This window comes from Plecotus auritus (assembly GCF_963455305.1).
Source record: "Plecotus auritus genome assembly, chromosome: 6".
Classification (NCBI taxonomy): domain Eukaryota; kingdom Metazoa; phylum Chordata; class Mammalia; order Chiroptera; family Vespertilionidae; genus Plecotus; species Plecotus auritus.
This window is the reverse complement of record NC_137773.1, coordinates 141,892,983-141,907,220: the sequence shown is the minus strand read 5'-3', so window position 1 is coordinate 141,907,220 and position 14,238 is coordinate 141,892,983. Positions and strand designations below refer to the sequence as shown.

General features: G+C 38.6%; 1 protein-coding gene across 6 annotated transcripts in view; it reads right to left on the bottom strand.

Annotated features, from left to right (window-relative positions):
• Window positions 1-14,238, bottom strand: part of ATG7 (autophagy related 7) — a 267,739-nt gene that overhangs the window by 110,552 nt on the left and 142,949 nt on the right. For all 6 annotated transcript variants that reach the window (XR_013960775.1, XR_013960776.1, XR_013960777.1 and 3 more), the window contains one exon: window positions 13,449-13,571. Coding sequence is in view for 2 of the 6 variants with exons in the window: in XM_080671745.1 (XP_080527871.1) it covers window positions 13,449-13,571 (123 nt within the window). In the remaining 4 variants the exon portion in view is untranslated. The remainder of the gene's footprint in view (window positions 1-13,448; window positions 13,572-14,238) is intronic.

Sequence of the window (14,238 nt, the reverse complement as noted above, 5' to 3'; positions counted from 1 at the left end):
CAATTCCCTTCCCCGAGCCTTGACAGCCTCATCCATAAAATGGGGTATTAGCTTTCTCAAAAGCTTGCTGTGGGCATCCAAAGGCTAGGTACAAAAGTTCCATAAAAATTACAGATAATGTAGTCAGTATTGGTTGCTATACACCTCACAGTACTTTTCATCTGAGATCTTGGATGCTTCCATGCCATGGGTCATTCTGGAAAGCTTTCTCTCCTACAATTGGAGTTCCAACCTTGGAAGCCCAGCTCAAAATCCAACTTTCCTGGAGCCTTCTTTCCGCATCTGATTCTCCCAAAACCCTGCAGGACTCATTACACCATGTGTTCAGCTCTCTGTGCACACACATTGCCCTGCAGCCTCAGTTACTTTTCCATCTTACCCCCCTGTCTCCTGAAAGCCTGCCTTGTACCTCTTTGAATCCCCACAGCAGCATGAACTTGGCAAGGGGTCAAAAAGTATTTGTTGACTGATAGAAGCCATGATTAAACCTGAACAATATTTAATTTTTAAAAAATACACACCTTAGAATATTTCATATTCCCTTCCCTCCCTGCTCTCTCACAGCTATTTGAGAAGGAAGATGAAGCAACACTAAGATTTCAGAACCAAGAAATCAATTTAATTTTACAGTATCAAAACATGGACAACCCCCAAATTCAACACATGGCAGCTGTTATGTTTGCAAGTGAGAAGGGTCAGCTGTAAAAATACAGCCCCTAGAATAATGGTCACAGGGCAAACTGTAAGAACACTTCTGATGTAGTCAGGAAATCAGGGCCATGGCTCTCCACTTCCTGATCCCCACTTTCTCTCACAGGACTATATCTTGAAAAACCCCTCCTACACAACAAAAGGCACTACTTTATCTTATTGTTTTTCTAATTCAAAGACATACATAACTGCCAATCAGGGCTGACTAGGTCAAGCTAACCAGTATTCCATTTCATATGAAGCAAACGAACAACCCAACTTGATGGTTTAGTTGGTCAATGTAATATCATGTCATAAATGTATTTCAGTTAGACTTTTCAACTATGGAAAACAGCCAGGATGCCCATATGATACCTGGAGATAACCTCACCTGGAAAAGACCTGCCTGTAACAGCAGGACCTCTGGGGTACACTGCCTAATAGGATGACCAAGTCTCCCTATTTAGAGATGAAGGTGTTAACAGATATGCTCAAGTTTATATACCAAGTGACTGATGCTTAGTTATTATTTTAAAACTAGAGGCCCGGTGCATGAAATTCGTGCACTGGTGGTGGGGGGGTGTCTCTCAGCCCGGTCTACGCCCTCTCACAGTCTGGGAGCCCTCGGACATCCTTAGCACTGCTGTGGAGGTGGGAGAGGCTCCCGCCACTGCTACTGCGCTCGCCAGCCGTGAACCCGGCTTCTCGCTGAGAGGCGGTCCCCCTGTGGGAGCGCACTGACCACCAGGGGGCAGAAGCATTGCGCATCTGCACCCTGGTGGTCAGTGCACGTCATAGCGACTGGTCGTTCCGCCGTTGGGCCGAAACTGGCTCTCCAACATCCCCCGAGGGGTCCCGGATTGTGAGAGGGTGCAGGCCAGGCCAAGGGGCCTCACCAGTGCATGATTGGGGCCAGGGAGGGACACTGGTGGTTGGCCAGCTGGGGAGGGACTGCGGGAGGGCTCCAGGGCGTGTCAGGCCTGTCTCGCTCAGTCCCGATTGGCTGGACCCCAGCAGCAAGCTAAACTACCAGTCGGAGCATCTGCCCCCTGGTGGTCAGTACACATCATAGCAACTGGTCAACTGGTTGACTTCCCCCTGGTGGTCAGAGCACGTCATAGCGAGCAGTTGAGCGGCCTTAGCATATCATTAGCATATTACGCTTTGATTGGTTGAATGGCCGACTGGCCACTTAGCATATTAGGCTTTTATTCTATAGGTATAAAACTGCAAACGAGGAAAAAGAAACATTGGTTTAAAAGTTGCCTTTAAAAACCTGTGGACTATTCGGAAAATTAGGGTATATACTGGATTTTAGGTAGTTTGGAATTATGGAATCATTGCTTGCCATTCTGTGACAACAATGGTATTCTGTTTACTTAAAAGAATGTCTGTATTCTTGGCAGATTTATGCTAAAAAATTATGGTTGAGGTGTCTTTGTATATGAAACTTGCTTTCATATGGTTCAGGAAAACAGAAAACATGTGAATGTGTATGTGATGTGTTGTGTGTGCATACTGTGTGTGTGTGTGAGAGAGAGAGAGAGAGAGAGAGAGAGAAAGAGAGAGAGAGAGAAACTAGATGTGACAAAATGTTAACTGTTGAATCCAGGTGGTGGAAGTTACATGGGGAATTTATTGTATTTTTCTTTAAACATTCTATATGTTCAAGAATTTTCAAAATAGAGTGTCTTGGGAAAAAAATAAAATCCTGTCATAGAGGGAATTTTTCAAAAAATCCTCACCAGAGGATATGTTTTATTGGTTTTTAGAGAGAGAGGAAGGGGGAGGGGAGAGGAAGAGAGAAACATTGATGTGAGAGAAACATTGATTGGTTGCCTCCTGAGCCTGCCCTGACCAGGGACTGAACCCACAATCTTTTGGTGAACCAGATCATGTTCCAACCAAGTGAGCCACCTGGCCAGGGCAAAAGGGAATTTGTTTTTCCTTTTAATCCTCACCTGAGGATATGTTTTTACTGATTTTTTTTAAGGAGAAAGGGAAAGGAAGAAGGAGAGAGAAAGAGAGGGAGAGAGAAAGAGAGGGAGAGACGGAGAGAGGGAGAGACGGAGGGAGGGAGAGATGGAGGGAGGGGGTGGAGGGGGTAGAGGGGAAGAGAGAAGAAGAGAGGGAGGGAGAGAGAGACACATCTTGTGAGAGAGAAACATCAAGGGGTTGCACCCCAAACAGGCTATGAACCTGCAACCTAGATATGTGCCCTGACTGGGAATCAAACCCGCAACCAAGGTGTACAGGATGACACGTCAACCAACTAAGCCACCAGGCTGGGCAGCAAGAGGGAAATTGGTTTGGATCTTTGCAACACCTGCTTCAACCTACAGTAATGGGTATTAAAGCACTCTCATCTTCCCTTGACCACGCCATCAGAGGTCTCCGGTGGCCAGAACTGACATTTTGACTTCTTCTCTCCTTCCAGAAAGCAGGTCAGGAAGGCATTTGGCCAGTGAGCCCCTTCCATATTCTCCCTCCTCCCTTAGTGCTCCCAGTACTTACTGGCTACCCATATTACAAGAAAGGGTTACATGGTGAGCAGAGACTAAGGCTTTAAACACTGAGGCACAATAAAAGTAGAAGAAATTATTGTCACATCTACACAAACAATAAGTTAACATACTCCGACAGCCTGTCACACTGCCCTCAGAGAACATTTCATCACCTCAAAAAGAAACCCTTATCTATAAGCAGTCATTCCTCATTTCCTCCCAAGCTTCCCCCTACTCCCTGGTAACCATTAATCTACTTTCTGAATCTCTGGATTTTTAAATTTTGGACATTTCTTATATATGAAATCCCATAATATATGGCCTTTGGTAACAGGCTTCTTTCACTTACCAGGGTTCATTCATGTTGCAGCAGGTATCAGTAGTTCTTTCCTTTTTGTTGCCAAATAATACCCCACAATTTTCTAATAGCTGATCCATTCATCAGTTGATAGACCTCTGGGTTAATTCTATTTTTTGGCTATTATGAATAAACAATGTTGTTATGGACACTGGTATAACAGTTTTTGTATGAACACGTGTTTTCATTTCTCTCAGTTATATACCTAAGAGTAGAATTTCTGAGTCATATGGTAACTCTGTGTTAAACTTTTAAGTAACTGCTAGACTTTTTTCCAAAGTGGCCGCGCCATTTTACCTTCCTATCAACAGTGTATGAGGATTGCAATTTCTCTAAATCCTCATGAAAACTTACTGTCTTCTTTTTGTCCGTTTTCTTTATTTATTGATTTCTAGAGAGAGGGAGAGAGAAGAAGAGGAGAGAAGGAGAGAGGAAGAAAGGGAGAGGGAACCATTGCTTTATTGTTCCACTTATTTATGCATTCATAGGTTGATTCTTGTATGTGCTCTGACCGGGGATTGAACCTGCAACCTTGGTGTATTGGGATGACACTTTTACCAACTGAGCTACCTGGCCAGGGCCTGACTTCATCTTCTTTCTTCTTTTTTTAAAGTATATTTTTATTGATTTCAGAGAGGAAGGGAGAGGGAGAGAGAAATAGAAACATCAGTGATGAGAGAGAATCATTGTTTGGCTGCCTCCTGCATGTCTCCTTCTGGGGATCAAGCCCGAAACCCAGGCATGTGCCCTTGACCAAAATTGAACCCAGGACCCTTCAGTCCGCAGGCCAACGCTCTTTATTCACTGAGCCAAACCAGCTAGTGCAGGGCCTGTCTTCTTGATTGTAGTCATCTTGGTGGGCATGCAGTAGTATCACACAGTGGTTCTGAGTTGCATTTCCCTGATGGCTAATGATCATCTTTTCATGTACTTATTGGACATTTGTATAACTTTTAGAGAGATGTCTATTTAAATCCATTGCCCATTTTTAAATTGGGTAATATGTTTTTTTACTGTTGAGTTGCAAGAGTTCCCAATATATTGTTGATACAAGTTCCTTATAAAAGATATGATTTGCAAAAAACTATTTGAAGCACCAAGTTTTGGATGCAGTTCAATTTATCTATTCTAAGATAATTTCTTATTTAATGCTCATAGTAATCATGAGAAGGAATTATTGATCCCATTTTACAAAGGAAGAAATGACGCTCAATGAAATTAAGGAAATGACCCAAGGTCTCACATAGGGCCACTGCACATGGTCTTGTCCTGCACAACCCATACATTGAACACAGCAGTCTCGGCCATTTGTTGGAGTGCAGATATGAACTCAGGCCTTCTGATCAGGTCAGAGTTCAGGCTACTCATTCACTTTGTGTGTTTTAGTGTAATATGGATGATTTTTAAAGAACTCTTCATATACTATAGATTCAACATCTAAGGAAACTGCCATTACTTAAAACAAGGGGGGCTTTGGAGTTCATCTTTGGAACCTATACCAAGAAGTCATGAATGGTATGTTTTATGAACATACTCAATTATGGTGATGGGAGACTTGATATTACAAAGAAGGCAAAGTCCTGGGTGCCACGTCAGGAGAATGAGGTCAGTTGGCTAGTTTACACCATTTTGGATTTACACACACTGCTATACAACCAACCAATACACAGTATGACAAATGTTATCTTAAGGCTCAAAGCAGTTCTAAATCTCAAAAGAATGTGACCAAAAATATTTCTAGCAATGGCAGCCAGATAGACACCAGAGAATATGTATAAAATGTACAAAAAGTAATTGCTCTGATACTTTTAAATCATTTTTGATACAAGAATTAGCCATCTTTTTACTTCTTGGTCTTACTGGGTATAATTGAATCAAAATCACTGAATTATAGGAGCTAAAAAGGATTTCACATATGGTTCAATCCCTTTATTGTAAGTGGGGAAGCTGATACAAAAAATGTTTAAGTTATTCACCCAAGTACTCATGAGAACACTAACAGAACAAGAACTAAAATTTAAGGAGGATGCAGTTCCCATGTTCTATTTCTTAATATTAGCTGTTTTAGCGTTGCTTTTAGCATTTATGATTCTCCCCTTCTCTCTCCCATAGACCTCCAAATGGAGTATACTATCCAAGACTCCTTAAGGGTGGGGAACTCGGTCCAGACTTCGTCTATCCTCCAATTGGATCCTTCCCTAATACCAACTTATCTAAACATCTCAAACCCATGTAGATAATTCTGACAGCAAATAAAAGGGACTCATTTTACAAAGGAGTACGGCCAAGCCTTATTTCAAAAAATAGTCTCTAGTTTCCAATCTAAGAATTAAATGGCTTTCTGCTTGCTGTTTCTGCCTTCCCCCTTCATTTAGGAGAGAAGGCCAAGGCTGTGTCTTGCTGGATTGCTTCATAAGGGACAATCAAGGGAGGATACAGTCTGAGGATGGGCCAGTGCAGGTTGGACATGGGCTAGCAGAAGGCTCTGGGAAAAGAGAACTGGACTCATGGGCAGTCTAGGTAGGGCCCCAGAGCAATTCCTCTCTGTTGGAAACAGGTCTAAGTGCTGACACGGGGTTTCCCACAGCTTCTACTGGCCTCCAAAGGCTATTTGTCATCAGAGGCTCTTGATGAAGCTATACATAAATATCTGACTGTTGTTAAATACAAAACAAAACAAAACAAATAATCCACAGGAACCAAATCAAAACCAGCTGTGAGTGGGAGAGGCCAAATCTCAGTGTAAGTGCAAAAGGCCCAGCAGAAACATTTGTTAATGGTGCTATTTACTTTGCTGAATAGTAAATTGTCATGCCAATGAAGTCATATCACATGACTATAATGTTTTTCTTATGACTTTCCTGCTATGAAAGAAATGGGCACTTCATTTTCTAGAATCCTGAATTCTGTAGTAGATGAGTCAGAATCTGAGTTTTAATTCACAATCAACCCATCAACTCAGCCTGTTCATTTCTGACAGCCTGTTGGTGATTTTACATCCTATGTTAAAGTTGGCACTAAACTTTCTCATTAAATTATCATTATTCCCTAATTCTACAATTATATACAAAGAGTGCTGTAACTATAATTCTGAAAATATAACTGTATGATATAACATCAAATATGAGTCAAGGCAAGAGAAGGAAACAGAGCCTAAAATTAATCCTGAAATCATGGAACTTGCAAACTGTCAAGAATGAGAATGAAGTATTTCAGGGAAGTTGGGTTATGGGATTCTGGAATTTAATTTTCTCAGGGATATGCCAATATAGCTTGCTGTATTAATTCTCTTATGAATCAGTCTTTTCTCTCTAATTAGATGAAGCTTGAAAATGATTTGGCATTTCCCACAGCACAATAGTGAACCCACAGTTGGAATGAAATCAGTACATGCGAACTGATAGTTGATGATAAATAACCCTAAGAAGGCAAGTCACAGCAAATTTTATGAAAACATGTCTGATTTAGTCTCTTAACAAATTCAGCAATTTAAAGAGTATTTGGTGAGTTCTTCACCAGCTCCACAACTTGGATATTTTGTGCTTCATCAACTTTAAAGCCAGTTTCTTTGGTTCCAACTGGGATAAACAGATGTCTAGCAATAGGAAATTGGGCTCAGTCTCCAAATATTCAAACCCATTCTCTCTACAGGTCTTAAAAGTAACAGTCAGAACTTCATGCAAAATTCCCCATTCAGATGGCAACAGTTTAAGAGAGTAAAAAGCTGAGTGGGCCCTTTCCCCTCTGTGAGGCTTCCCAATACCTCATGGGTAGAATGGAACTATAATTTGGCAGCTAGATGGATGATAAACAAAGAGGTCTCTTGTCCAAGACCCCTACTTTATGAAATATAACATTAGAAAAAAAACATTTATGAGGTATTTTTAATTTTTTAAAAATAATTTTTTTACTATATGTTTTTATTGATTTTTAGAGAGAGGAAGGTAGAGGGAGAGAAAGAAACATCATTGTGGAAAACATTAATAAGTTGCCTTCTGCACTCCACCCACTGGGAATTGAGCTTGCAACCTGGACATATCTGGTGACCGGAAATCGAACCAGAGACTCCTTGGTGCATGGGAGGACACTCAACCAACTGAGCTGCACCAGCCAGGGCTATTTTTAATTTTTTTGTTTTTTAATCTATAACTTGAGATAAAAAATATTTTTATTGTATCTTAGCTCAGCAGCTTCTCCTCATTACACTAAATGAAACAGGATAATTTTCCTTTATCTGCAAAATCAATCTACCAGTTCTGTTCTTTAAGTTGTATCTCCATTCTACCTCTAATACCATCCAGTCATTTTCACTCATTTATTCAATTACCTCAAATTCATCATTACTCCAAACAAACTAATCTTTGTAAATCTGGCAACTCCCTACACCACACATCCAGTCCCTACTCTGCACCTTATACTTCCAGCCCTCTTGTAACACAAACCAACCTGGTGATTTGTCTGTTAATCTCAACAGCACTATTATCATACTAGTAACCTAGACTAAAATAATGGCAATTGTTTTTGGATGATGGAGGGGGATGGGTGCAAAAAATTTTAAGACAGATCTGGATGATTCTGTCTTAAATACACATTCCAATCCATTATCTCTCTGCCCCTTTCTATAAAAATAAATGGATTTGTGGTCTCTAGTAGGATCAGTTATGCATTCCTCCATAAATGGACTATAGTTTGGAAGACAGACCACAGGTATTAAAGGATATGGAAAAGTTTAATAGCTTCAAAAGTTTTTCTCCTTTAACTAAAAAAGAATTATCTTGCCACAACATAGATGAACCTTGAAAACATCATGCTAAGTTAAAGACGCCAGATACAAAAGGCCACATATTGTGAGATTCCATTTACACGATATGTCCAGAATAGGCAAATCTATAGAAACAGAAAGTAGAGTAGTGGCTGCCAGGCCTAGATAGAGGGGAGAATGAGGAGTGACTGCTTAATGGTACAGTTTCTTTTGGGTGTGATGAAAATGTTCTAAACTTAGCAGTAATAGTAGCACAACTCTGTGAATATACTAAAAAACCCACTGAACTGTACACTTTAAAAGGGTGAATTTCATAGTATGTGAATTATAACTCAATAAAGCTGTTATTAATAAAAAACAACCTTATCTGATTTCAGGAAACTCTGGCTCCAGCTACATGCTCATGATTCTGAGTAACACACTAAAGAGTCAGCCTCTGAGATATTTATTCAGCCTAGAATGCCCTCCCCCACCTCCTACCCTTTCCCTGGCCAAATTCAACTTTTATTTTTAAAGATAGCCTACTTAACCTTTAAAACTAACTGTGATGGATATTAACTACACTTATCGTGGTGATCATTTTGCAATATGTACAAAGAGCAAAATCATTAATTATACTGAACACCCCAAACTAATATAATGTTATATGTGAATTATACCTCAATTAAAATAATTATTAGTTTTAGAAGACCTAACTGGAATATTTGTTCCCTTCTGTCTGAAGCTTTCCTTGACATCCTTACTCCCTCAGGCAGGAGTAACTGCTCTCTCAGCACTTAATATATAAATGACTAAAACATTTTTAAAGATATTAAGAGTGCCCTATTTATGTCTCTGTTTCTCACACTACTAGACCATGAGCTAATCTCATTAACTTCTATATTCAGTCACTAGCATAGTGCCTTGCTATCAAATTTTCAAAAGATGTTCAGTACGTCTCTTTTAAAAAAACAGTATTTGCACAAATATACATTTTATAAGTAATGTATAAAATGATACTGTCATATATATTTATCTGGTTGAATCTTTTGCAATTCCAATGTTGATACATGAAAACAGTTACCCTAAGATAAGAATTAATTGGGCATTCTTCACTGCATTGCTAAAATAAATAAGTTGGGATCTTTCTATATGGAATGCAGAATTTTATACTGTTATTACTGAACATTTACATATGTACTGGGAATCAGATACGCAAGTCAAAACACAACCTTTTACACAGATATGTGTATATATTTTTTGATATTTATTTACACACATTTTTCACAGTAATGTAATTAATGCAGGCAGGAAAATGTCTTGTTTTTATAAGGTCATCTAGTGAGCATTATCTTAAAACAGTCCTATTTAGCCCTACCTGGTTTGGCTCAGGGGATAGAGTGTTGGCCTGCGGACTGAAGGGTCCCAGGTTCGATTCCAGTCAAGGGCACATGCCCGATTCCAGTCAAGGGCACATGCCTGGGTTGTGGGTTAAATCTTTGGTGGGGGGCATGCAGGAGGCAGCCAATCAATGATTCTCTCTCATCATTGATGTTTCTATCTCTCTCTCCCTTCCTCTCTGAAATCAATAAAGAATCAATAAAAATGTATTTTAAAAAAACAGTCCTATTTAGAGCTTTTTAAGAAAAGTAATGAACTTTTTCTAAGATAGGGGCTGCAAATACCAATACTTATAAGGATCATCAACTAAAAAGCATCATCTAAATAGAGAGCATCACCTAAATACCTTTGAGAACAGAACAGAGAGCCCAGAAATAAAACCACACCTATGTGGTCAATTAATCTATGACAAAGAAGACAAGATCACACAACAGGGTGTAGACGGTCTATTCAATAAATGGTGCTGTGAAAATTGGACAGATATATGCAAAAAACTAAAACTAAACTAGACCACTTTCTTATACCATAAACTCAAAGTAGATTAAAGATTTAATTGTAAGACCAGAAAGCATAAAACTCCTAGAAGAAAAACACAGGCAGTAAAATTGCTAACATTTTTCTTAGCAATATTTCTTCTGATATATCTTAAGTATGGGAAACAAAATTTAAAAATAGGACTACATCAAACTAGAAAAGACAAGCTACTTAATGGGAGAAGACATCCGACAAGAGGTTAATATCCAAAATTTGTAAAGAACTCATGTAAGTCAACACACGCACACAAAACCACCAAACAATCCAATTAAAAAATGAGCAGAGGACCTGAATAGATACTTCTCCAAAGCAGACACATAGATGGCAAACAGACATATGAAAAAATGTTCAACATAAATAATCATCAGAAAAATGCACATTAAAACCAGAATGAAATATCACCTCACATTTTACAGAATGGCTACCATCAATAAATCAACAAACAAGTGTTGGTGAGGATGTGGAGAAAAGTAAACCCCCATCCACTGTTAGTGGGACTGAACATTGGTGTCAGCTGCTGTGTAAAACAGTACGGAATTACCTCAAAACATAAAAAAGAGAATTACATTATGATCCAGCAATTTCACTTCTGAGTATATATCCAAATAAGTTAAAAACACTAATTTGAAAGAATGTATGCACCCTATGTTCGTTGCAGTATTATTTACAATAGCCCAGATGTGGAAACAACCCATAGATGAGTGGATAAAGAAGATGTGGTACATATATACAATAAAATATTACACAGTCATAGAAAAGAATGAAATCATACTATTTGTGATGACATGGATGAACCTAGAGGGCATTATGCTAAGTGAAACAAGTCAAAGACAAATATGATATGATTTCACTTATATGTGGAATCTACAGAACAAAATAAACAAATAAAACCGCAAGACTTATAGATGCAGAGAACAAACTGAGGGTTGCCAGATGGGAGGGGAGTTGAGGGGCTGGGTAAAAAAAAAAGGTGGAAGAATTAATAAGTACAACTTGTAATATTGTAGTAACTATGAATGGTACCAAGTAGATACTAAATTATTGGGGAGATTGGCTCATAAACTATATAATTATCTAACCACTATGCTGTACACCTGAAACTACTGTAAAATAAACTGAATGTCAACTGAAATTAAAAATAAAAATATATAAATAATATGTTAATACCTTTGGGCAAGAAACTAACAACAATGTGTCTCCACTAAGAAAACTGGGTGGTAAGGGAAAAGTGTAGAAGATTTCCTTTCCACATAGAGTATTTTCTATATCTTTAATTTCATATCAAGTACATTATTTATCTATACAATTTGCTTCTTGGCTCCAGATAACCATCACTATTTAGGAATGCAGGCCTGGCGTTGCCAGATCTTATTTTTCAAAGAAGTCATAAATGGGAAAATTCTGATTTTTATGTAAAACCCATAATTTTAAAATGTTGGCTTTATTCAGAATTTAACACATAGAGCAGGCCAAACAAAACACACCTGCAAGCCATATCTGGCTCATAGGCCAACCAGTTTACCATCTTTAATAAAAAATTTGATGTGTGGCTTATGGTTCCAAAACTATAAATGTATTTAATGGAGGAAAAGTTCAAAAAGAAAAATCAGACTTGTAGATGAATCCATGCCCTATCCTGCCCCACCATCTCTTTAGTCCCTATTGCTGTCTTAACATTCCGGGGTCTTTTAAAAGGCTGTTAATATTTGACCAACTAAAATGCAAGACAGTCAGGGTTAATCAAGAAATGCGCCCATTATTTTAACATCTGCTCTGTTTTAAAGAGTGAAATATGGGGTCAATTTCAAGTTTCAATTCTTCTAGCCAACTAAAGAAAAGTATGTGAATTATTTCTAGCTGGCTGGAAAAATTCCCCCAACCAACTAGTCAAATGATTGTCAGGTTGAAAAGACCTGTAAGTTATTTTCCTCTTATCATCAGGCATTACACTGCTGCTCAAAAGACAATATGGTGGCTATGATCAACATAAAGTTCTGAACCCTCTCTGGGAACCCAGTCAAAATTCTGGGGGAAATCTGAAAGTCTCTTAAAGTCCTGCCAAGATGCCATTTATCTTCTGAAACTAAGAGACCATATGTAGGTCTAACTACTGGTCATCGTTGGAAGACTGTAGCTGTTGAATGCCCAGGACAACAAAGCCAAAGCAAGTTAAAGAAGAACCAGTTTCAGTTCTAAGTCTAGCACTACAGATGTACTCTTTTGTCTCTGGTGTGCTTAGAATTCTCATCCCAATCTGTTAGAAGCTTCAAGGGATCTGACTGGTATTTTCCTATGATTTCCCCAAACTCAGTGCTAGCTCCAATCTTCCAAACAGTAGCCTTTTTACCACCAGCTGGTCCAATATTGGGCTTGACCATCTACTCACTGACCGGTGGGGCCTCCCCCCATGGTGAGAGTACACAACCCCAGGAAGGGGTGGCAGTGGGGTGGTAATCACTGAATCAAACTATAGGACTAATGGCAACTTTGCAGGACACAGGCACTCAGGTTTTCCTTATGTAGCTTGTGGAAATGCTATGACAGGTCACATTTTTTCCTTAGAGCTTTTTCATCCAGGTAACAGAGTAGAAAGATGTTGATTTAATATCATTCAACCATTTTGAGAAGGTGCCCATTTTGCCAAGTGACACAAATAGCTCCACACTATATACCGCATGACCTTTTCTAAGAACAGTGAGCATTTGGAAAAAAACAAAGTAACTATATGTTGAATCCCGTCTTTAAAAAAAAACACATGATTATAGTGACACAGGAAATTAAAATCTGCAAAATATTCAAACTGCCAAGCTACACGTAACTCTCTTAGGTTGTAACCAAGGAAGCCATTTCATGGTAGGGTTCAATGGCCTACGAAGACTGATCAATTTTGAAATAATAGCCAGGCATGTTCTTTGCAGAACAGTGCCAGAGTCCAATGTCTTCCCTGACTTGCAGTTTGATGTATGGACATGAGAGCTGATTTTCAGCAAGAAATAGGTGCTTAGGAATCAATAACCTGTACTTGCCCTATCAGCAATTTTTTGAATTTGACACCTACTATACAACAATCTGCATACACCAGCATCCAGCAACTGCAAAGGGTTTGTTCTAAGGGGGGGGAAATCATAATTAACTGCTTCCTTTCTTTTCTGTAAATCTAAATATCAAATAAGGTTCAAATACATCAGTTCTCAGCACATAAAGCTTGTTTTATTCTTACCTCAGCAGCTTGGGTCTCTTGATGCAGTAATGTAAGACCAGTCAAGTCTTCTAAGAAGGAATGTGAAGAATTAAACACCTTCTCTAGGAATTGAAATCCTTCTCGTTCATATTGATCAAGAACCTGTAAAACATTTACACTTTTAAAAAGGGGGCTGTAGGTCTTAAATGCATATTAAAAGGTTTTTCACTTCTAATAAGCACTTGTCAAAAATGAGACAAAAACTACCCTTAAATATGGAGATAACCAATCTGTTGGGCAAAAAACTGGGAGGGTTTAATATTTATCACATTTTTCAATTTAGATGACAATTTTTCTCAAAATAGGTTACATGCAAATTCACTAAATTTTCTAGAAAAGTTCAGTTACTAATTTTAAAGTCTACTTTTTAGGAAAAAAATAGCAGGCAAGGGAAGAGCCAAGAAAATTTTTTTTTACAAGGATAAAGGGTAGGGAAGGAACAGAAGGATGGGAAATGGGACCTACTGGCTAGCCAAACATATGTAAAAAATAATTTTAAAATGTAAAACTAAATTTCACCAGGCATGTCACAAAAGAGGATACCCAAATGGCCAATAAACTTATGAAAAGGTGCTCAGCATTACAAGTGATCAGGGAAATAAAAACTAAAACTACAATGTAATATTGTTTTTTTAATTAATTTTATCAATGTAATATTGTTTTATACCTACCAGCATGGCTAAAATAGAAAAGACAGAAAATACCAAGTACTGGCAAAGATTTGGAACAACCAGCATTCTCCTGGGAGTACAAAACAAGGCAACCACTT